Genomic DNA, 22306 nt, shown 5'->3' with positions numbered 1-22306 from the left:
ATGATTCAGAGTTTAGTCTACACCATCCATTCTACATCAGGCAAGTTTAAAATGTTTTATCTCAACATTTAATCAAGTAAGAGTAACCAGATATACTGATACTGCAGAGGGACTAACCTGGTAGTAGTGGAAGATGGAATCAGCCATGGAGTCCTTTCCAGGAAGTGTATTAGTCCACAGCTTCTTCATGAAGAACACCTGGTAGGTCAGAGAAGGCACTACACCTGCACACAGCACAAAGGTGAAAAGACAAACTGGTAAAGAAAGAAGAATCAGCGAGAAGATCAAAGATAATCTGAGCTTCAATCTGAATCTGATCTGATGGGCTTTACCATCTTTTACATGTCTGGCTTTCTTGATCCAGTCAGTCAGGTGCCTCACAAAGTCAAAGAAGAAGTCGCCGTCAGGCACGCTGATGACCTGGAAGTAAGTGAAGGATTTAATTGTGTAAAGAAGATCCATGTTGAATGGCTTCAATGGTAGGCATGATCCCTTTTTCCTCAAAAATAAAGCTATTATTCAAAGTAAAAAGTTACGACTACATGTAAACTAATCACACGTACAGGCAAAGTCTGTACAGATGAAAGTAAAGCAAAAAAAAATAAGTTAAATAAAAATAATTACAAGCAAACTGAGCAGTAAAGGACAACCTATGAATACCCCCCACCCAAAGAACAAACGAGTACTGAGAGCTGCAAAACCAGCGAGAGAAAAGCAAAATGACCTCAGACTGAAAACCACCTCAGAATGATTTCCAGAAACAAATCCACACCACTGAAGATGAAAACTTATCATGCAAACAAAAAACAAAATATAAACACAAAAGGAACCAGGAAGTCACGGACTAACAAGAAATCAATTAACTGATTACAGAGAGGTGGTAGAAGAACTTAAAAATCCAGAACCACTGAATAAGTAAATAACATGACTACAAACACACAAAAAGAATGATTAACAAATACAAAATAACACACAAATCAAACATCTGCAACGAGACCCAAAACAACCAAGAGAAGACTCACAATTACCACAAAACAGGAAGAGGGTCAAACCAGTGAAAATAGGATGCAACATAAAAACAAACTGACTCCAAATGAATGAAAAATGACTAAAAATGTTACTTTTTATGAATCTGAAACAACAAATTCTTGGTAGAGAACCAAAGGTCTACCAGAAATATGACAGCAGAGAGAGCAACAACTACAAACAGCACAACAGGAAAAGAAAAGTCATCAGCATAGAAACAGAAAACTATGGCTTTTTTTGTCTAATCTGTCTATTTGCTGCCCCTGAGCTGAGCTTGTAGTGAATACGTTTGTACGATCGGGCTGCGGATGAAGGCGTCACCTTGTCAGTGATCTTGACGAAGAGACTGAAGCCCTCGGAGGATTTGAGCATCAGACGTCCGGAGATGTTGTGGCAGAAGTCTTTGGCTTTCGTGCTCGACTCCACCTCAAACACCTGTGAACACAAACATAAACCAAAGTCAAGCTATAATGTATTGCTATTATGTAAAGCACTTTGGTATGCCCAAGGCTTTTAAATGTGCTCTATAAATAAAGATTGTTGTTGTTGTTGTATAAGCAGAATATTTAGTACATGTGCAGAAAAATGTGAACGATGCAAGTTCACTGTTTATTTAAAGAGGTGGCACGTCTCAAATTACAGTTTTTTCCCCTTAGTGTACAAAATGCACAGTTGTAAAATACCACATAACAATGTACTTTTTGAATGTTAGTCGTAACTGACCTCGTCTGAATCGTCAGGGAAGTAAACTTTGTGGAAGATTTGAGTCGTCTTGTGCTGGATGGCCTCCACCTCCACCAGGTGAGGAGGGTACTTCCTTGATCCGTTTCTAGCACAAAGGGCAGTGAGGATGAATAATGAATAAAATATAATAAAAAAAAAATTACTAGGGGTAAAAATTTTAATTTAAAGCAACCATTTAATCACACACTGGGGTAATATGCACTATAGTTTCTGTAACTGAGCTGTATGAACTAGCTGGAAACTAGAGGCTGCTTGCAGGTGCTTCTCAACTGAGCTAAAAAAAAAAGTGGTGTGAGACTTAAACCTGTAAAAAGCAGTAGTGAAGAAGTTTTAACAGGCGTTAACAACAACTGTGTGCGTTTGTGTTACCGTAAGGCTTTCTGCAGCCGCTGCATGCAGTCTGGAGCCAGAGGATAGTGTTTCTTGGCTTGCAGAAACTTCTGGACGTGAGGCAGCAGGATGTTACTGGGAGGAAACAAACCAGTGCAGAGCCACAGCAGCTCCCAGCCCTTCTCCTCACTGTACCTGCACACAAACACCATGACAAGGTAAACAGTGCACAAACTGAGGGTCAGGATTTTGGCTTTGTGGCACAGGAAAGAAAGTGTCCTTTAGTGAGAAACATCTAGAAGTCAGAAATTTTCTATGCATGCTCATATTCCATCATGCTTATATCATTATTTTCTTGCTGCTACCAGGCATATTTATAAGTGTGCAGGGATTTTGTTTCTGGTGACGGTACAGCAGGCGAAAATGTTAAACACCAGTCTCTGTGTGGACAATGAATACAGTTTTGTTTGCTTGTGTGAATTTAATGAATTTCAAGTGGCAAAAAAGACTCTAAGGGTGCTGCAGAGACTGTGAAAGAACCGCTGGGGTTACCAGGAAGGTGCATGTTACAGATGTAAGAGATGCTTTGAGAGTGATCAAAGTGAACACTCACAGCTTAAACTGTGAACACTGAGCTAAAATATTGATTATAGAAGAAGAGATAGAAGAAAAGACTGTTTTTTTCTTGGACTTACTTAATGTGATTGTCTGTTAGCTGTTTGAGAATCTGGCAGAAGATTTCGTCTTTGAGCGGCTCGGCCTTCAGGGCTCCTTCGAATATCTGATCGGTGAGCTCGTTGACAGAACGCACTCGTTTGGACGGGTAGTCGCCCATATACTTCATCACAGGTGCAAACACAGTTAAGGACCATTCACATAACGACAGGCTGGTACAGGTCAGGCAGTATGGCTGACTGGAAATAACCAAGCAGCAAACTTCCTCTGATGGCCACTTGGCTGGCTCCAAAAAACAGAGTTCATCTCTATAAACTCTCATGTTAAAATTACTAACCTACCAGCATTAAAAAGCATGTTTTCTTTGTATAGAGCAGATTAAATATTACAGTTTCAATCGCTACAAAAACAGCTAAACCTTTGCTAGCGATGGAGCAGTCAAGACCAGCTTATGATTCCCATCAAAATCACAAACAACAGTGAGTAACTTTCATGGGGGGTTTGGTCGACAGGCGTAACTGCAGGCTTGGATGCCTGTAACATCCATTCTTACCAGTAGCAGTTTATAAAGAAACAAAATTAATATTTATCAGAACTGAACTGAGCCCTTCACAACACCTCCACTTTCTCATATGGTCCCTTGGGAAAGTTAATTACCTGCTCTGATGTAACAAAAGCACCAGAGGAAAAACGCAAACGAGAAAGCCAAACATATGATCAATCACGCCCTCTCCTAAAGGATATCTATGAAGGCAAGGCAGGCCTCCTGGGAGAGCTCGTCGTGAGCCAGGACTTTCTTCAATAGAGGCTGTTTGAGAGGCTCGCGGGTGCAGCTCCACAGACGCTCCTTCCCTCGAGCTTTCGAGATCACCACCCTGCTCAGAGTACTCTTTGGAGGAGGCCTGAAGAACAGTGGTTCGAAGAAACTTTCACACATTTTTTTTAACATCATTTGTACTTAAAACAGCCTCACATTAGACTTAGTTACCTGAAGTAGTCGTAGGAAAACTCCTCCAGAGTGTAGGCCTTAGATTTATCCTCTTGGTCCGAAAGGTTAATCTGGGACAAACCGATAGACTCGCGCCTCTGATCAGGAGTCATGGTGACGAGAGCCTGAGAGACAGTAAAACAGGAGGAAGATTGGATTTTTTTCGCATTTGACCCTTCCAACTGGTTAATTCAGCAAAGTACATCAACATATTTCAGAGCATTTTCTAGGAAGAAAAAATTCTTTTGGGAAGTTAATTTTCCTTTTAATGAGCAGCCAATACCTGGAGTTCAACAACCACATCTCTGTCAAAACCTTCCTTTCAGAATCCATGAGTTTTTTGCTTTTAGTGTGTGGTTAAAGCACTTTTTTCTGTTACAGTATACCAAGCAGAAAACTAGTGATGTGCTTTTGATGATAATACAATGTGCAAATTCAATATTTCTGTAATATTTTAGTGTTTGACACTTTGTAGACAGCCATTAAACACAGCTGGCTGCACAGAGAGACTAGCATATATTTATTTTTGTGTTTTTTGTTAATTGGGAGAAAAACTGCTAAAAAAAAATGGTGGACAGCTAATAGCTAACAATTGGAGAGACAGCAGCTGCTCACATGGTGCTTTAATCAGGTTGTTTTCACACGTGTTGAAAATATATGTGCAGTGAGGATTTTTTGTGTGTAAATTTTAATTAGTAGATGACTGGCAGTTTGGTTGACATTAATTTAAAAAAAAAATAGCAAAGCTGGAGTGTTGACAGGTCAGATCAGCATTTACACAGTTTAACCGTCATGGTCATTTTTATTTTAAAGGATTTGTTTGACAGCACTCATTGCATTGGCCAATACTTACAATAGGAAACTTCAAGTAACTTCAAGAGAATTTCAGGTTTACACAAGTTGGGAAGGCCTCTTGGAGCCATTCCTGAACAACTGCAGTTTCCAAAACCATCAGTTCACATAATTGTATGTAGGTACAAGTAGGGCTGGGCTATATAATACCGTTCACAGTAATACCGGTATCATGTTGGGCAACGATAAGAAAATAAAATATCGCAATAGAATATGGGTAAAACGCGCATGTGCAGTGCCTTTGTTTTCATACGCACATGCCGGAAAAAGCATGGCGGCAATGGAGAATAAGAAGGGCGAAAGCAGATTGTTGAATGAAACGGATGAACCAGAATTGGTTTGTAAAAATGCTGCAACTTCACAACAAAGCACTATTTTTGGTAGAGTATGCAAGCGGGCCGTCGTTATTACCGTGTTGTTTGGAAAATACGGCACACTTAAAATAAATCCTTTGATTTTTCTGAAAGTCGACAGAGCCCCTTATAATCCCGTGTGCCTTATGTATGAATTCTGGTTGTGTTTACTGACCTCAAAACGATTTTATGTCGTACATGGCGCTCGTAAATCTGTCAAATGTTTTAGTACGACTTTGCTAAGCTACGAAGCCGCACCGCTTGATGGATTGTTGGAGCATTACGGCTACTGTAGGCAAGAGCCTCGTGGAGTGATATGTACTGTGCTTCAACATAATATTACCGTATTGTCTATATAACCTCTTTTTAAGTTTTGTGGATATTATACATGGTTATCCTGAGGATATGTCGGCCAATTTCCACTGGAAATGCCTTTTGGTTAAACTGTCAGCAAGGAATTTGCATTTGCACTGTTAAATTTTTATATAACTTTAATGCACATAAAAAACAGCTGTTTGTTTAAGTGAAACTACATTGTTGGGTTTTTTTGCACTAATAAAAGTTGTGGAGTTGTAAAGTATTTTGTCTAGTGTCAATTATATCGTCAGTTATGTCGTTATCGCAAATTTTCTAATGCATATCGTGATAAATGCTTTTGGTCATATCGCCCTGCTCTAGGTCCAAGTTATTCGGATATGTAACCATGTTGCCAAGTTCTAGAAGAAGACCCAAACTGTCACCCTCAAAAATGAGAGAAAACCGGTCATGATGTTCAGGAACAATCCAGGAACCACCAAGGTTCAACCTGTTTCTATGTGTTAGCCATGCGACAGAGTGGCAGCATGGCTGTGTACCTTGCTTCTCGCCCTAAGACAGCTGGGAGAGGCCCCAGCGCCCCCGGGGCCCTAAATTGGATATGTGGAAGAGAATGGATGGATGGATTGAGAAAGTACCAAACATTAAAGAAGCCCCTGACACCTTCAAGCCTGACAGAAATTTGCTGCTGCACACATGGATAATTCAAATGCCTTAGCTACAATAACCAGGTATATCTACACACTGTTGCACAGGGACATCCTGAAATCACTTACACTGGAAGAACTGGTTAGACTTCTAGTTCTGTCCTGTAAAAACAACCTGCTGGATTAAAAAAAAAAAACATTCCAGCAGAATCTGGAAGACAGAGATTATTTTTCTGACTGCACTCACCACTATATCATACTGTGGTCGGGTGATAGTAGGTAGCACATAGACACAGTCAGCAGGGAAGTCCCCTCTCTGTTTGGTTCTGTCATTGACGCCGTGTGCCCAGCCAGAGTTCATCACATGCTCTCCGTCATGTTCGTCCAAGATGATCAGATCTCCTTTAGCAAAACTCAGGAAGTTGGAATCTACCCCTACTGCCGGGGAGATGACAAACAGATTGACCATTCTGCTCCTAAAAACACCTTTTTATTTCTAATTCATCAGTGAATCTCACGTGGGTTCAGGCAGTCTAGCAGGCCCACCACATATTTGGACCTCTTCCTTAGACCCTCGAGGAAGGAGACCACCAGGTCGCGGATGTCCTCTGCATTGTTGGAGGTGAACGTATACTCGTCTCCTTTGATGGTGGCCAGAGTGAAGCTCTGTCCCTGGAGTTTACCCCCTCTGCAAAGTTAAACTTTGCTTTAACCATGATAGTTCAAAATATGGACAAGATGCAATTCTGACAAGCAGAAGATCCCTAAAAACTTAAAAATGATAAAAATATATTTATTAAGTAATGCTTACAATCATTTGTATCAGCACAGAAGTGAAGAAAGTCTTGTTTGAAATTAAACGTTATGTATGTAAATATTTTTTTAACGTATTAAAGAAGTATTAAAGAATGATACCATCTCTGATTATCTTGGTTGCATCCAAAATAGTGTGGCTTGAGAATTAGCAAAACTGAATTTAGCTAGCTAGGTTGAGGAGCAAACCCTGTTTATTCTGGCTAATGTTAGCTAAAATATAGCATGCCTGCTAGCATGTGCTAGTATTCAGTGATTTGAGTCCCCATGACAGAACTCATTGAACACCTTGAATTTTCCACATCTTGTTTTGGGATGAAATAAAACAGATTTAATTTAGATGATGCTTGAATGTCATTTTAAACCAGATATGACAAATCAGAAACCCTTCTTATACTTCAGGCTTACATAGCTTACATGGCTAGCAACTTGTCAATCACAAGCTAGACCTACTCCAATTCATACTATGACCTATTCTCCCATTTTATCTAAATGGGATGTTTACAAAATACACATCATGCTCTGTTCAACCAGAGGTGAAAGCAACGATTAAGACCATGAACTCATCAGGGAAGGTTTTTCTGAGGTCATAAAGCAACACAAGACAGCCATTAGGCTGTTTTCTTATAGACTCTATATAATCAGATTTCTTCAGCTTCAGATTTAGAAGTTGTTGTGGGAAGATGCCATTAATAACCAAGATTTTCCTGATGTTAAGACAAACAAATCGATTGTTTGTTTGTAGAGAACCTTTAAGGTCAATATAAATGCCAAGAAACCAGCAGCAATTAATTCACTTATTAACTTTGTACAACTCAAATATACTTTGTATTTTATTTTGGTTGCCTGTCATTTGGTGCATTTGTGGCTGTTTGTCATACCTGCTGCTGGACACAGCCATGATCTCTGGGAAAGAGAGCTCGAGAAGGACCTGCTCCTGTTCATCCACAAAGTAAACGCCGGTCCAGTTCACCGCTACGATAACGTCATTCTTGGGCAGGCTAGGCCCTGTGAGCAGATGTGGTCACATCCATTAAAAAATATCCACAACCACTGATGGGAACAAAGCATTTAGTAGTTTAGAAAGAGGTACAGTGTTTTACCAACCAGAGAATTTGAAGGCCTCGTAGAAGCGTGAGAAGAGTAAAGGCCACTTTAAACGAGCAAAATCCACCACATCCTCCTTCACCTTCTGCGTGTTTACCCTCCTTTTCATTTGTACTCCCTGCACAGTGAGCTCTAGTTAGATTCTCCCAGAAAACAGCACAAAATTAAGACTGGTTTTCATCACTTGACCAGAAGGTACCTTTTTATGGGCGCTGATGATGAGCTGAACCCACTTCTCTGCAGTCTTAGTGGAGGTGATTTCTCTGTCGGGGATGTAGGACGGAATGAGGCTGAGCAGACGATCCTGGAGGACCTCGGAGCCGTAATCCACGTAGTACTGCTGAGAGGCCAGTTCTGCCAAGTCCTCCTCCTTCAAGACAGACACAGGGTGAAGCAATGGTCAGGAGAAAGCAAGCCCAACACCTGAAACCTGCCATCAACTCTTCTTTCAAGTAGATAAGATCATATCAGGAGAACCAGATGGGCTGATCAATATACAGTACTGTGCAAAAGTCTAGAGCTACCCCTCCATTCTGTATATTTTGTAAATACGAAGTAGTTGTCTGTTACTCTGCATTGGCCCTGCAGAAGACTGGTGCCCTATCCGGCACTGGATGACGACCCTATGATCGGATAATAAAACTGGAAGAACAAAGAAGGATGAGTAGATCAAAAAGCAGCAAAACTAGCTCAAGCTCTTCTGTCACGGCAGCCCTCTGCATGTCCCCCATCCTCTTTGTCTTCAGTCTGGCAGCTCCATCCTTTGTCCAATATCCACTATCCCTCCTCTGTACATGTCCAGACCATCTCAGTCTTGTCTCGCTGATACACTCAAGGCCTTGTCTTATATTGTTATAACAAAATGCAAACCTTGAGGCTTTAAAGTGCAAATTCCAGAAACCAGGGGGTGATACTACTGTCGTTACAACCGTACATTACATAATGGTGTTTATAAAGTGCTTTTCTACTCTATTTAAATGCTCAGAAACCTTTCTTACTACAAGACTCATTCTCCCATTCAAGTGGGTTTAATGTAATATTAACACAGTCATACTCCAGTGGATCCATATGGGGCGAACTCAACGTTCAGTATCTCACCCTCTTTCACACAAAGCATGCAGAGTTGCACACAGCTCAGAGGCTCACCCTCTCACAGCGGTACTCTCCGAATTTCACCCCCCGGACGATCTGCTGATAAATGAGGTTTGTGGCAACGTAGTCCTCGGCAGGGTTGTGCCAGGGGCTGAAGATCTCCTTCCTGAAGAACAGCCTCCAGGGAGCATTCCTCTCCTGGGCGCCCTGCTCCTTTGCGTACTGCTCACACTGCGAGATGGCGTCCATGACGTGATCGTTACCGCTGCCCAAAGACGACACCTGATGAACACATACTTGCAGTTAAATAACTCCATGACATCTGAACAAACTGACTAAATGTTTTCATTTTAAAAAATATTGTTTATTTAAATTTAGTTTCAGTTGGTTCCAAGTATTAGTTTGATCATTTCACTTAAGTTTGTCTTCCGTGTTAGATTTAGGAAATTCATAATACACAGGTGCAGACGTCCCAGATGAGCACCAAAGCACGTTTTCTGACAAACGTCTTAGTTATAGTTAACTGTTACAACCTCGCTGTCAGTAGAGCCTGTGTTTTACCTTGTCAAACAGAGCTATGTACAGCGAGAAGCCAAAGCGATCTTTCAGGTTGATTTTGTCCGCCAGTGCGTTGCACAGCTCGCTGGCTGTGGTGGCCGAGTCTGCGAGGAGTGTCTTTGTGGTGCCGTCCATGAATGTCACGGGGAGCATGATGGGCTTCTTAGACTTTGTGGCCTGGAGGGAAAAACAATGAGACTCATGTTCAGACAGGCAACAGTTAAGATGTCCTACAGCTGTGCAGCATTGTGGTGTTATAGGCTCACTTCAAAATATAAATATTACAACCTCTACCATCCAACCACCTGTAAAAAAACCCCCATTATTGATATTAAAGATAATTAACCTGTAGAAAACCACAAAAAGAAGAGATGAAAAAGTATAACAAAGTATAAAAATTCAAATTTAATTTCAGTTTTTGATCAGTCATTACAGATTTAAATTTTTTGTTGAGGTCTTTAATTTGTGATGTTTGATTGTGGTTATTTTGTTTTGTAATTATTGGTTTTGTGTGGAATAAATAAACTTTTATCCTTTATTTTTGATGTCTGCCTCATTGTGGTTACTGAAGAGGAGAAAGAGCGAGCTGCCTCCTGAGAAACACGAGTCAGAAACTGACAAAGAAGGTCAGAAGGTTGCTGCTACAGTCCTCTTGATCCAAACTTTGATAAATAAATTTAAAATTAAAGAAGGACCAATGGCTTCTTCCGGATCACACGAGTTGATGTTTTAATGAGAATTTAAGAGAGAATAAATATAGTAAAGAACACTGAATTTTAATAAACTAGCTACATTTAGCTGTTTTTTGTAAAGTTTTACAGTTTACGGTAATTTGATGTAAAACATCGTCAGGCTTTCTAGATGTTTCTTCATGTATGTAATGTAACATTTTAAACACCTGAAAAACAGTATAAAAACTATCTTAAAATCATCTCCGTTTTCAAACCAAAGTATGAAAACCAGTGGAATGATATGAAAATATTTATTATAATAAGCTCTCAGTTATTTTCAGCTAATTCTAGTTTCTAATATTTAATGCTGATATTTATTACAGTTATATAGTTATAGATGTATTTCAACAAACAGTTATTATTTAATACAGATTTTAGCTAAACTGGACACTCCCTCAGCACACAGTGAGCTTTGTAACTGTTACTCAGTGATAACAGTGACAGCATTAGCTACCGTATTTCCCGGACTACAAAGCGCACCTAAATATTAGCCGCACAAGCTAAAATCAGGGGAAAATCCTGTTTTGTACATACATTAGCCGCACCTGACCAAAAGCCGCAGGTGTTTCAATGTTGACTTATCATATGTAAGAGAATATGCACAAAGGGAATTGTCAGGAAAGAGATGGCTGTTTGGAGACATCACTTTTATTAATATTTTGAAAAACAAGTTATGGGTACATATTTGCACATGTAGTACATAACAATAACCTACAGCACACCAGAACAATAGATTCGGCCTACCTTTTAGGCTCAGGTGCAGTGACACAGCTTTAACAAGAAGAAAAGTCAGTCATTCACCACCATCTTTCTCTTCTTCCTACGCACTAAAACCACCAAAGTCCTCTTCTCCAGTGTCGGATACAAACAGGCTCATGATGGCTTCGTCATCCACTCTTCTTCTCTCCTTCGTTGTCACTTTCAAAACCAAAGAAATCCTCGTTGTCAGTGTCAGAGTCGAACACCCTCAGAAGGGCCGTGGCGGTGTCCTCCTCTCCATCATGCAGCAGTCCAGCCCTTCAAAATCCGTTGGTGATCGTGGATGTTTTCACACTTTTCCACGCTGTCAGAATCCACCGGTGGAGTTGGGCATAACTTGCTTTTTGGGCATAACTTGCAAGTTTATCGCCGCTCATCATCCACGACTCCCGCTGAACGCGTAGCGCTACTTTGAAGTTTGTTTTTCGCGCTACTTCGTACGGCACTACGTTGCCTGGCGGACGGACATGTGACTAACATACCACTCTTGAACCCCGATCCTTCCGCCAGGCAACGTAGTGCCGTACAACAGCGGAACACACAAAACAAATCGTCTTACGATATGACAAAAATCACGGACAATCCATAGAAAAGCCGCACCTGACTAAAAGCCGCAGGGTTCAAAGCTTGTGCAAAAAGTAGCGGCTTATAGCCCGACATTTACGGTACATGCTTTGCAAATTCCTAAAAACCACAAACAGAACAACAAACGCTGATAATCCCATCAATTTACTGTTGCAAATGCTTCCAGTTAAAACATGAGACACTTGACAAACTGGATTCACTGGACTTGACGACACAGAGCAGAAAGATTTTTGGCACCTGCAGTTCCAACCAAGACGGCGGCTGCATCCGAGTGCGGTTGACAAACGTCCTCCTCAACCTCTCCTCGCAGTAGGGAGCGTAACCCGGAGGACCGTTTTTCAAAAATGTCCGTAGATACTGATAAAAGAGCAGAGAGAAGAGAAATATTCATCGTATTACTGACATAAAGGCCGTTTACAGCCCTGAGCAGTTTAAAGGTTAAAGGTGTGACATACCAAAGGCACTGACACACAGCATTATATTTATTCTGTTTACATAAATGAAATCAAACTCATAACTCAATTTTACTAAAATCAGTCAGGAAAAAAAGTTAATTAAAAGTTTCTAAAGCTAAACGTGATTTTCAGATGTAATATTTTGTTTTGAGTCAGACCAGAAAACTTTTGCTATGTTTTTTTTAAAAATGAATTCTTGCAATGATCAAACTGCAGATGAAATCTTTGAGATTCTCCCTTTGACTACTTTATTTTAAGCTTTTACTTCTTTGAGGACTTAAACTGATTTTCAGCCATCAGACCTGCTGATGGTGATGGTGGAGACGGACAGACTACTGTTTACTGACTGAATGCGAGTGGATCGAGTTATAGATCTGTCCCATCTGCTCTCCTGGACTGAAATCCACTGCCGGAAAACAAAAGATTATATCTTTGTTCGTAGTGTATATGACTTTATCTTTTACACATGTCTGCTTTGGATTAGCTGGCTGACCAACATTAGTAAAAAGGAAGAAACATTGTTAGGTGGCTGATTAGAAACATCAGCCACATTTGAAACCCGGTCGTGTTTTTTTTTTGTAAATTTCTGTTGACATGCTTATTTATTGCAGTTTACCATTATTTCTTTATTTTATGGTCAAATTTAAATCATCTGTAATATATTATTATTAAATGAATTTTCTTTTTGTTCCTGACCTTTCATGTGCAGTACAATTACATGGATGAAAATAATGGTACTGCAGGCGGCATAGGGCCGAAACAGTGAGTACCACAAAACACTTTAAACAGGCAGTGGTGGGCAAATATCAGTAACGTGAAGATACAAGTGAAAAACTGAGCGTGTAAAAGTGCAAAAATGGTGACACTGCAGTTACAATTGTGGTTATTTTTTTCCCATTTCAGTTTTTAAATGAGTTGCAATTTTCACCAGTTAACCGTGAGGTTTTATCATCAAGTTTCCCATCAGAAATACGTTTCTTACTTTGACGAACTTCTCGGAGGGGGCGAAGCAGCCCACGCAGAGGGACAGCAGGATCCATCCGCGGGCGTGGCTGCTTTTGGACGGGTTCTGGCTGAGCTGCTTGCAGATCTGACAATAGATCTCGTCTCTGAGGCAGAGGACAACATTCAACAAACAGATCAGAGGCCTTCTTCAATACACGAGACAGTCACCACAGCTAAATCAAATTAGACCCCATTTAAAAAAACTTTCCAAAGAGGATTGCGCAGCATCTGGATGTAGGGACTGTGTTCCTGCAGCGAGGTGATCTATCGCCAAATATTCCATACAGAACATACTCCAGGTCTGCTATGCCAACAGCATAAAATGGTTTCTATTTAACACTGTGTCTTTAAATTGCTAAAGCCCAGTGAACCCGAGCTCAACAGATGCTGAGGCAGGACTCCTCTGGCAGTTTCTAAGACCCAACAAAAAATGGAGAGTGACCAGGTTTTGTGCTGAATCTGAATCATTTCTCTGTTTCTCCAATATTAAAAATTCTTTCTGTTAATAATTTTAATTAATTTTACTTTGGTTTCCAAATTATCTTCCCTTTTTAACTAATCATCCCATTTTGTTTAAATATTACCGTTTATAGCATTAGTTATTAATTGCTGAGTTACAGGAGATTTTCTGTTTTTGCCTTATTTGTGTTCCGTCTTTGTGAGAAATTTATTTTTCTTTTCCTTTAAGTTTCTTAAACTGTGTTGCAGCATCTCGTATGTGGGCTTCCTCTAAGATGTGAATTAGAGTCTCTAATAGTTTACAAAACCATACAGTGGAAAGTGACTCTCTGTGAAGCAGACAGGAGGAGTATATGTCTGCAGATTATGAGACCTTTAATTTTGACTGTTCTGAACGGTTGTAGTAAATGCACAAGCCAGAATCATCTCAATAGCTTTAACTTAATAAGACATACTTTTAATAATCATGGTATGAAAGTAAACCTCTCTCCACACTAACTATTCAAGCTCCACACTCACAGGAGTAACGCTCTCCACACTTGAATTTAGCCGAAAAAGCCATCTGATTTCAACAAACCTATTCATTTCAATTCAGTGTCATCTTCAAGACAAAATCTACAATCAGAATAAATCTTGAAGTTTTTCATCAACTCCAGAGAGCAAAAACATCAGTGCGTCATTTGCTTGGTCCAAAAACATCGATAAAGCATCGTCATGCTGCCGCAAGCAACATCTTCATCCCTCACTGCTGCTTCTAGGAGCAGCCTCTATTTAGTGCCGATGACACTCATGGGTCACCTGAGGGTGGGCCGCAAGATGCCGTTGCCGATGATGAAGTGAAGTTTCTCCAGGTTGGAGGTGGGTCGGTCCTCCAGCATGCTGTTTCCCTGGAGACTGTAGTCCCCCTCTGTCAGCCGCCTGGTGACCTGCCATCAGCGTTACAGAGAAAAGCATTAATTTGAAGGTTTTGAGCTTAAATTTGCAGAATCCAAGAAACGTTTGGATTTTTTTTTCACTCTTTGGGCTATAGTGGTAAAAAACTTCCCAACAAGAAGTCTACCCCAGCTGTTGTGGTTAAGTGGGGTACACCCTGGACTGGTTACTGATCCATCACAAGGCTAACGAAGAGAAAAAACATGGGCCCTCACATCCAACTGAGAACCACCAGGTAACCTAACAGGCTTGTCTTTGGATCTCTATGTTATCAAGTCAGACATTATCTATGTAGGTACAGGGAAAATATGCAAACATTACAGCAAATGTAGGATCTGTTCAAGGTGAGGCAACAGTGCAACACTGCACCGGTGTGCCACCTTCAGTTTCCCGGTGTCCAAGTGTCCCAGTGCTTGAAAAAACCCCAAACAGTTATGCCTATAACTTCTGTTCCCCGAAGGAAAGGAATGAGGTACAACACAAATAAGATGGGATATCACACCTCTGCATGTCCTGGCTGAAGAAATCTCTATTAGCAGCTTTAAGGCAGATGACCTGTGATGACTGTGATGACATGCACACAGGCTCATCTGCACATATAGCCCATCATCACAATGATCCCTCAGTTCGATAGCAGTCTTCACCAAGCCAAGTTGGGGCGGGGCATAGCGGGGCAATCTTGTGTTGTACCCCGTTCCTCTCCTTCAGGGAGCAGAAGTTATAGGCATAACTGTTCATTCCCTTTCAGTTGATTGACTCGGTACAACACATATAATATGGGACACATATACACACCCCATAGAACAGCCACCAAACTGGAGTCACCACTGACGGTACTGACTGCACCGCCATTTTTGTCCAGGTTCTCCCATTTCTTTTGTTTAAGTTAACACTCTTTTAAGGTTTGGTTATATACTGTTATCACGTCACCCTATGATTAAAAGTGGAAAACATGGGACATGTTAAATAAATTATTTACTTAGATCAGCTGAAAAGAAGTGATGTGTTTCTCACCTCCTCAGTGATCTTGGACTTCCTCTTCAGAGTGAGTGACACGAGTTTATGCCTGACGCTGTTCCTCTTCTGGCTGTCTATGGAGCTGTTCTGTAGGTACAAACAGGAGATGACATTTTGGAGGCTCTGACCTGACAATCTGTAACGACTCATACAATCCCCAGCATCCTCTCACCTCTCCCTCCACCTGCAGCTCCTGCAGCTCTCGCTTGAAGGTCCTCTTGCCGAGGGTTTCATAGATCTTTGTCATGACGGGGATCTTCTCGCTGCCGTCGTTGATGACCATCGGGCATTTGGGTTCCGGGAGGTCGCCCATGAACCTCAACACAGTGATCCATACAGCTAAAGCCGCCTGGAGGACAGGTCAAATATGGCAAATAAGAAAAACTTTTTTGAAATCACCTGATTTTTCATTATACACGTTAGAGTGATTTCAAAATTATTCTACAGCATTATCTCTGATTTATAAAAATAAATAAAAAATCACCAGCTTTGAGACTCTTTTTCTGTAGGTTACAGCCTATATTGTAGCACCACTAGCAGTCAAGAGTAAAGCATTGTAAACATTTTAGTAGGCCAGTGTTTGAAGCCCAGAGGATTTTAGTTGATCATTCACATGTCTGAACTCTGACTTTCTGCTAACGAGGAGTTACAAGGTCCCTTTGTGTAGGTGTGACTGTTTTGCCGTCTCAGTAAGAACTTTCTAAGATGATTGGATTGTGTTATGTGTTATAATAAGAAAATTAACAATTTATTCATACCAAAACTAAACTGAAAAACCAACATTTTTGGTGATATGGTTGTGTTCTCTTCTTTTTCCAGAAAAAGGACAAAAAGCGTGACAGTTTAACTTGGTTTTTTCGCCCAAAACATATTCGTAATCGGCTCAGCAGCCGGTACGTGTGTAAATCTGCTGAGCCCATTAACACATAATACGAATAACTTAAATAGATGATCGGGGGCTGTAAAAGGCTTTGGGATTGAGATCGAAGGTCAGCCTCACCAGCTGGTCTCCTTCGTCCTCGTGGAAAAGCAGAGGTTGTTTCAGTGGCCGTCTGATGTAGGTGTGGATGGAGACACCCTGGAAGTAGGTGGCTGCAAACTTGGAGAATTTATACTCTGACAAATCCTCCTCTTCCTCGTCAGGTAACGGGGGAGCCTCGCTCAAAACCTCCTCTTCAGCTTCCTCACCACAAGGCGTGTTTTCCAAATCCTGAGAAACAAAATGATATGTGAGAGAAATTTCTAGGAGACAAAAAACAGAAGAGCTGAAAGGAGAGTGAAACATTTAAATCAGCCAAAAACCAGAGACCAAAACACTGAACACTGTTCTTGGTGAGGACCAAACAAACCATTCACTTCCTACATCTAAATAGTACTAAAACCCTCAGTGTAGACTAGGACCATGGCATCACTAAGTCTGAGGTGGAACCTGGTGGTGTCGACTGGACAGAAACAGAATGTCTCAGAGGTTTACTATTGGACTCCGGGAACTGCCTGCATACTTTTACCACATGAGCCGGAGCATTTCCGTGGACCAGGAGGAACCCAGGACCCACTACACCAGCATAGGGTCTGACATGGGTCCAAGGATTACATCCTGATACCGAACAGCAGTCAGGGTCCTGTTGCCTAGCCTGTAGAGGTCTGTGCATCCCTCTGTGGATATGCCTTACCAGACCACCATTGAGCCACTGTCATTTGTGAATGATGTTGCAGGCAACATGATTGGACCTTTTTCACGTCTGTCACATGTGCTCAAAGTGAATCTCATCTGTGAAACGCGCGGGGTGCCAGTGTTGGTCCTGCCAATTTTGGCTTTCTATGGCAAATGTCAGTCAGGCGCTATGATGCCAGGCAGTCAGCACAGGGCCCAATAAAGGAAGTCAGCACTCAGACCACTCTCATAAAGTTTTTTCAGATTTTTTTGGTCAGACATTCAATTCAATTCAGTTTTATTTATACAGCGCCAAATCACAACAACAGTCGCCTCAAGGTGCTTTATATTGTAAGGTAGACCCTACAATAATACATACAGAGAAAAAACCCAACAATCATACACTCAACAAAAATATAAACGCAACACCTTTGTTACTGCTCCCATTCCCCATGGGATGGACGTAGAGACCTAAAATTCATTCCAGATACACAATATAACCATCCCTCCCAAACAGTGGTCACAAATCAGTCCAAATGTGTGGTAGTGGGCACATCTGCTATATTGAGATAATCCATCCCACCTCACAGGTGTGCCACATCAGGATGCTGATCTGACATCATGAGTAGTGCACAGGTGTACCTCAGACTGCCCACAACAAAAGGCCACCCTGGAATGTGCAGTTTTTTGCGCTATTGGGGGTCTGGGGACCCAGAACCGGTCAGTATCTGGTGTGACCACCATTTGCCTCATGCAGTGCAACACATCGTCGCATGGAGTCTATCAGATTGTCAATTGTGGCCTGTGGAATGTTGGTCCACTCCACTTCAATGGCTGTGCGAGGTTGTTGGATATTCGTGGGAACTGGTACACGCTGTCGTATACGCCGGTCAAGCACATCCCGAACATGCTCAATGGGTGACATGTCCGGTGAGTATGCTGGCCATGCAAGAACTGGGACATTCTCAGCTGCCATCTGCCCTGAACAATGTGAACCATGATTCATCCGTGAAGCGCACACCTCTCCAACGTGCCAGACGCCATCGAATGTGAGCATTTGCCCACACAAGTCTGTTACGGCGACGAGCTGGAGTCAGGTCAAGACCCCGATGAGGACGACGGGCATGCAGTTGAGCGTCCCTGAGACGGTTTCTGACAGTTTGTGCAGAAATTGTTTGGTTGTGCAAACCAATTGTTCCAGCAGCTGTCTGGGTGGCTGGTCTCAGACGATCTTGGAGGTGAACCTGCTGGATGTGGAGGTCCTGGGCTGGTGTGGTTACATGAGGTCTGCGGTTGTGAGGCCGGTTGGATGTGCTGCCATATTCTCTGAAACGCCTGTGGAGACGGCTTATGGTTGAGAAATGAACATTCAATGCATGGGCGACAGATCTGGTTGACATTCCTGCTGTCAGCATGCCAATTGCACGCTCCCTCATTGCTTGTGGCATCTGTGGCATTTTGCTGTGAGACAAAACTGCACATTCCAGGGTGGCCTTTTGTTGTGGGCAGTCTGAGGTACACCTGTGCACTACTCATGATGTCAGATCAGCATCCTGATGTGGCACACCTGTGAGGTGGGATGGATTATCTCAATATGGCAGATGTGCCCACTACCACACATTTGGACTGATTTGTGACCACTGTTTGGGAGGGATGGTTATATTGTGTATCTGGAATGAATTTTAGGTCTCTACGTCCATCCCATGGGGAATAGGAGCAAAAACAAAAGTGTTGCGTTTATATTTTTGTTCAGTGTATGACCTCCAATGAGCAAGCACTTTAGCGACAGTGGGAAGGAAAAACTCCCTTTTAACAGGAAGAAACCTCCGGCAGAACCAGGCTCAGGGAGGGGCGGGGCCATTTGTCGCAAATGGTTGGGGAGAGAGAAGGAAGACAGGATAGAAGACATGTTGTGGAAGAGAGACAGAGATTAATAACAAGCGTGATTCAATGCAGAGAGGTGACTGAAGAGTGAGAAAGGTGACTGAAGAAGAAAAACTCAATGCATCATGGGAATATCCCGGCAGTCTACACCTATTGCAGCATAACTAAGGGAGGATTGAGGGTCACCTGATCCAGCCCTAACTATATGGTTTAGCAAAAAGGAAAGTTTTAAGCCTAATCTTAAAAGTAGAGATAGTGTCTGTCTCCTGAATCCAAACTGGAAGCTGGTTCCACAGAAGAGGGGCCTGAAAACTGAAGGCTCTGCCTTCCATTCTACTTTTAAATACTCTAGGAACAACAAGTAGGCCTGCAGTGCGAGAGCGAAGTGCTCTAATGGGGTGATATGGTACTACAAGGTCATTAAGATGAGATGATTATTTAAGACCTTGTATGTGAGGAGCAGGATTTTGAATTCAATTCTGGATTTAACAGGGAGGCAATGAAGGGAAGCCAATAGAGCAGAAATATGTTCTCTCTTTCTAGTCCCCATCAGTACTCTTGCTGCAGCATTTTGAATTAACTGAAGGCTTTTCAGGGAGTTTTTAGCACATCCTGATAATAATGAATGACAGTAGTAGCCTAGAAGTAATAATGTGTGAACACATTCACACCAGTGGCCTGCGGGAGGTCATTTTGTGGCTCTGGCAGTGCTCATTCTGTTCCTCCTCGCACAAAGGAGCAGATACTGGTCCAGTGATGGGTTAAGAGCCTTCTATGGCCCTGTCCAGCTCTCCTCAAGTAATTGCCTGTCTCCATGTTCTTGACATTGAGATAGGAGACACAGCACACCTCTTGGCAATGACATGTATTGATATTCCATTCTGAAGGAGTTGAAGTATTCATGCAACCTCTTTAGGGCCAAGGATATTATCTTTATACTATTTCCATCATAAATGCATGCACAGATTACCAGAAATTAAGGAAATTACATATTTGACATTTCCTGGAAAAAAATCCCAAGAACCCCATGTGTCCCCCTCAAAAACCGGAGGGGGGAATCCTAGCTAATGGATGATTTAATCAGACATCTTTTCTGGACTACAAAACCCACATATACATACTTCAAAACCAGCTGGTGCCTGTCCATCCTGGTTGGGCAGCGGCCCGGAGTTCCCCAAGAAACCAAACATACGGTCAACCATGTCCGAGTGGTCGACTGGCTGCTCCTTCTCCCTCTCCATCTGCTCCAGCAGCTCCTTCTTCCTCCTCGACTCCTCCTTTTCCTCCCGCTCCCTGTCCTCTTGCTGCTGTGCCAGCTGGATGAGCCGCTCCTGGTGTTTCCTTTCAGCCTCAGCCTTCGCCCGCCGAACTGTCATCTGGTTTCGCAGCTGCTCCTCCTCAGCCAGGCGCTGGCGCTCAGCTTCCAGTCGATGCTGCAGCTGTAGAGGGAGGTGAGAGGAGGAACAGAGGGACAAGAGTTCACAGAGGAAGATGGAGCATTATGCTTACATTTTCTCTGTTATCTTATTGTTTGTCTTGCTCTCTATTAACTGTTAGTCAAAACTAGAGTAGACACTAATCTACCAAATCATTATCATTAGATAATAGTCAACAAAGATTATGAATATTGTTTAAAGCTGAACACGACATGAAGTATGAGCTATTCACAGAAGAATAAATCTAAACTTCTACACACTAACATAACCAACAATGAATAAAAACAGTGCAGAGGTCAACACTGTAACACTCTGACACATGAACATGTTTAACATGATAACACGCAGCAGCAGCCGCCTCTGGTCTGTCACCCGCTCTGCTGCGGTGCTCCTAGAGACCTCACGCTCTTCGCTTGAACTGCAGACATGTTTGAGAATATTACAGTTCCCCGAACATTCAATTTAATAAGAAAATGAGATTAAGCAAACATTTACAAAATACAATATTTTATTTAACAGTCTTCAGGGGAAAAAATCATATAAAAATAGCAATTTTACCCTGAAAAAGTTGAAAAGCTAACAAACATTTCCATAGTTTACAAAAGCTGTTTTCACACATAAATTCTGGACAATTTCCTGAGACTCAGGTCAGGATATTACCCACATTTATGCTCTCAAAGATGTAGCACACAGGGGAAAACAGTCTGCACCGAGCAACTGGAAATACTCTGAGAACCAGCATGTCAGCGCCGGCAGGTTAAAGACTGACCTGACTACATGGGACATTTGCATTCTCACATGTGAATCCATCGAATCGTGTTTATCACAGCTCAGAGCTGCAGTGCATGTATGAAAACAGCTTTACAGACTTTTATATAAAATCGGTGTAACATAATGTGTTAAAAATAGTTTTATGGTGACATAATTTAGGCCAACAGAGTTTAATACAGAAAGAATAAATGTAAGAATATATAAAGACAAGTGAAACAAAACTTTGCAAAAGATCTAAAAAATTATTTAAACTCACACTAACAAATCCTGGCTCAGAATGGGCCTTTGAGCCGTGACTACCCTAAACCCAATGAAGGCCAGCAGAGGCAACTCATGTGACCTAACCAATCACATGATGTGAGGGTGGCTTGGCAACTTCCAGGACCACCACCAAGATGACAACCCCACTCAGAGTTAAATACCCAGGACTAATATTTTCATCTTATGTCTGACCACATGATAAACCAAACTGTCCAACCTTTATTCCAAGACGGCTGGACGCTGTGTAAAATGTAAATAAAAACAGAATCCAATGATTTCTAAATGTCATAATCCCATATTTTATTCACAATAAAACACAAAACAAATCAAATGTTTAAAATGAGACATTTTACTGTTAAATGAAAAATATTAGGCAATTTTTAATTTGATGGGACCAACATGTCTCAAAAAACTTGGAGAGAGGGGGAAAAAAAGGCTGAAAAGTAAGTGGCAATAAAAAGAAACATATAGAGGAAAATCTTTACAACTAATCAGCTTATTTGGCAACAGGTCAGTAACATGATTGGGTATAAAAAGAGCTTCTTAGAGAGGCAGAGTTTATTGGGAGTAATGATAGGCAGATGTTCTCTAAAAATTGCATTTCAAAATAAAGTTCCTCAACGTAAAATTGCCAAGACTTTGAATATCTCATCTTTAATGCACATTATATCATCAAAAGACTGAGAAAAATCTCTGCGCAAGGGACAAGGCTAAAAATCAATAATATGTCTATGATCTTCAGGTCCTCAGGCACCACTTCATTAAAAATATGTATGAGTCTGTCATGGAAATATCTGCATGATCTCAGGAACACTTTCAATAAGTTGGGGTTTTACATTATAACTGAATAAATTAC

The 22306-nt window shown here is 41.5% G+C and overlaps 1 protein-coding gene across 1 annotated transcript in view; it reads right to left on the bottom strand.

Moving 5' to 3' along the window:
- The window catches only part of myo7ab (myosin VIIAb), a 55496-nt gene that overhangs the window by 3518 nt on the left and 29672 nt on the right, over nt 1–22306 (bottom strand). Inside the window, exons 23-44 of the mRNA XM_080867154.1 lie at nt 20104–20421; nt 16445–16654; nt 15617–15793; nt 15442–15531; nt 14293–14420; nt 13013–13139; nt 11813–11932; nt 9504–9677; nt 8997–9224; nt 8050–8220; nt 7851–7968; nt 7625–7751; nt 6449–6618; nt 6178–6368; nt 3764–3888; nt 3520–3677; nt 2796–2949; nt 2140–2295; nt 1750–1855; nt 1348–1461; nt 333–420; nt 118–224 (exon numbers count right to left, since the gene is read on the bottom strand). Of these exons, the coding sequence (XP_080723280.1) occupies nt 118–224; nt 333–420; nt 1348–1461; nt 1750–1855; nt 2140–2295; nt 2796–2949; nt 3520–3677; nt 3764–3888; nt 6178–6368; nt 6449–6618; nt 7625–7751; nt 7851–7968; nt 8050–8220; nt 8997–9224; nt 9504–9677; nt 11813–11932; nt 13013–13139; nt 14293–14420; nt 15442–15531; nt 15617–15793; nt 16445–16654; nt 20104–20421 (3357 nt within the window). The remainder of the gene's footprint in view (nt 1–117; nt 225–332; nt 421–1347; nt 1462–1749; nt 1856–2139; nt 2296–2795; nt 2950–3519; nt 3678–3763; nt 3889–6177; nt 6369–6448; nt 6619–7624; nt 7752–7850; nt 7969–8049; nt 8221–8996; nt 9225–9503; nt 9678–11812; nt 11933–13012; nt 13140–14292; nt 14421–15441; nt 15532–15616; nt 15794–16444; nt 16655–20103; nt 20422–22306) is intronic.

This window comes from Rhamphochromis sp. 'chilingali', assembly GCF_963969265.1.
Source record: "Rhamphochromis sp. 'chilingali' genome assembly, chromosome: 19".
Taxonomy (NCBI): domain Eukaryota; kingdom Metazoa; phylum Chordata; class Actinopteri; order Cichliformes; family Cichlidae; genus Rhamphochromis; species Rhamphochromis sp. 'chilingali'.
This window is presented reverse-complemented; position numbering and strand designations above follow the sequence as displayed.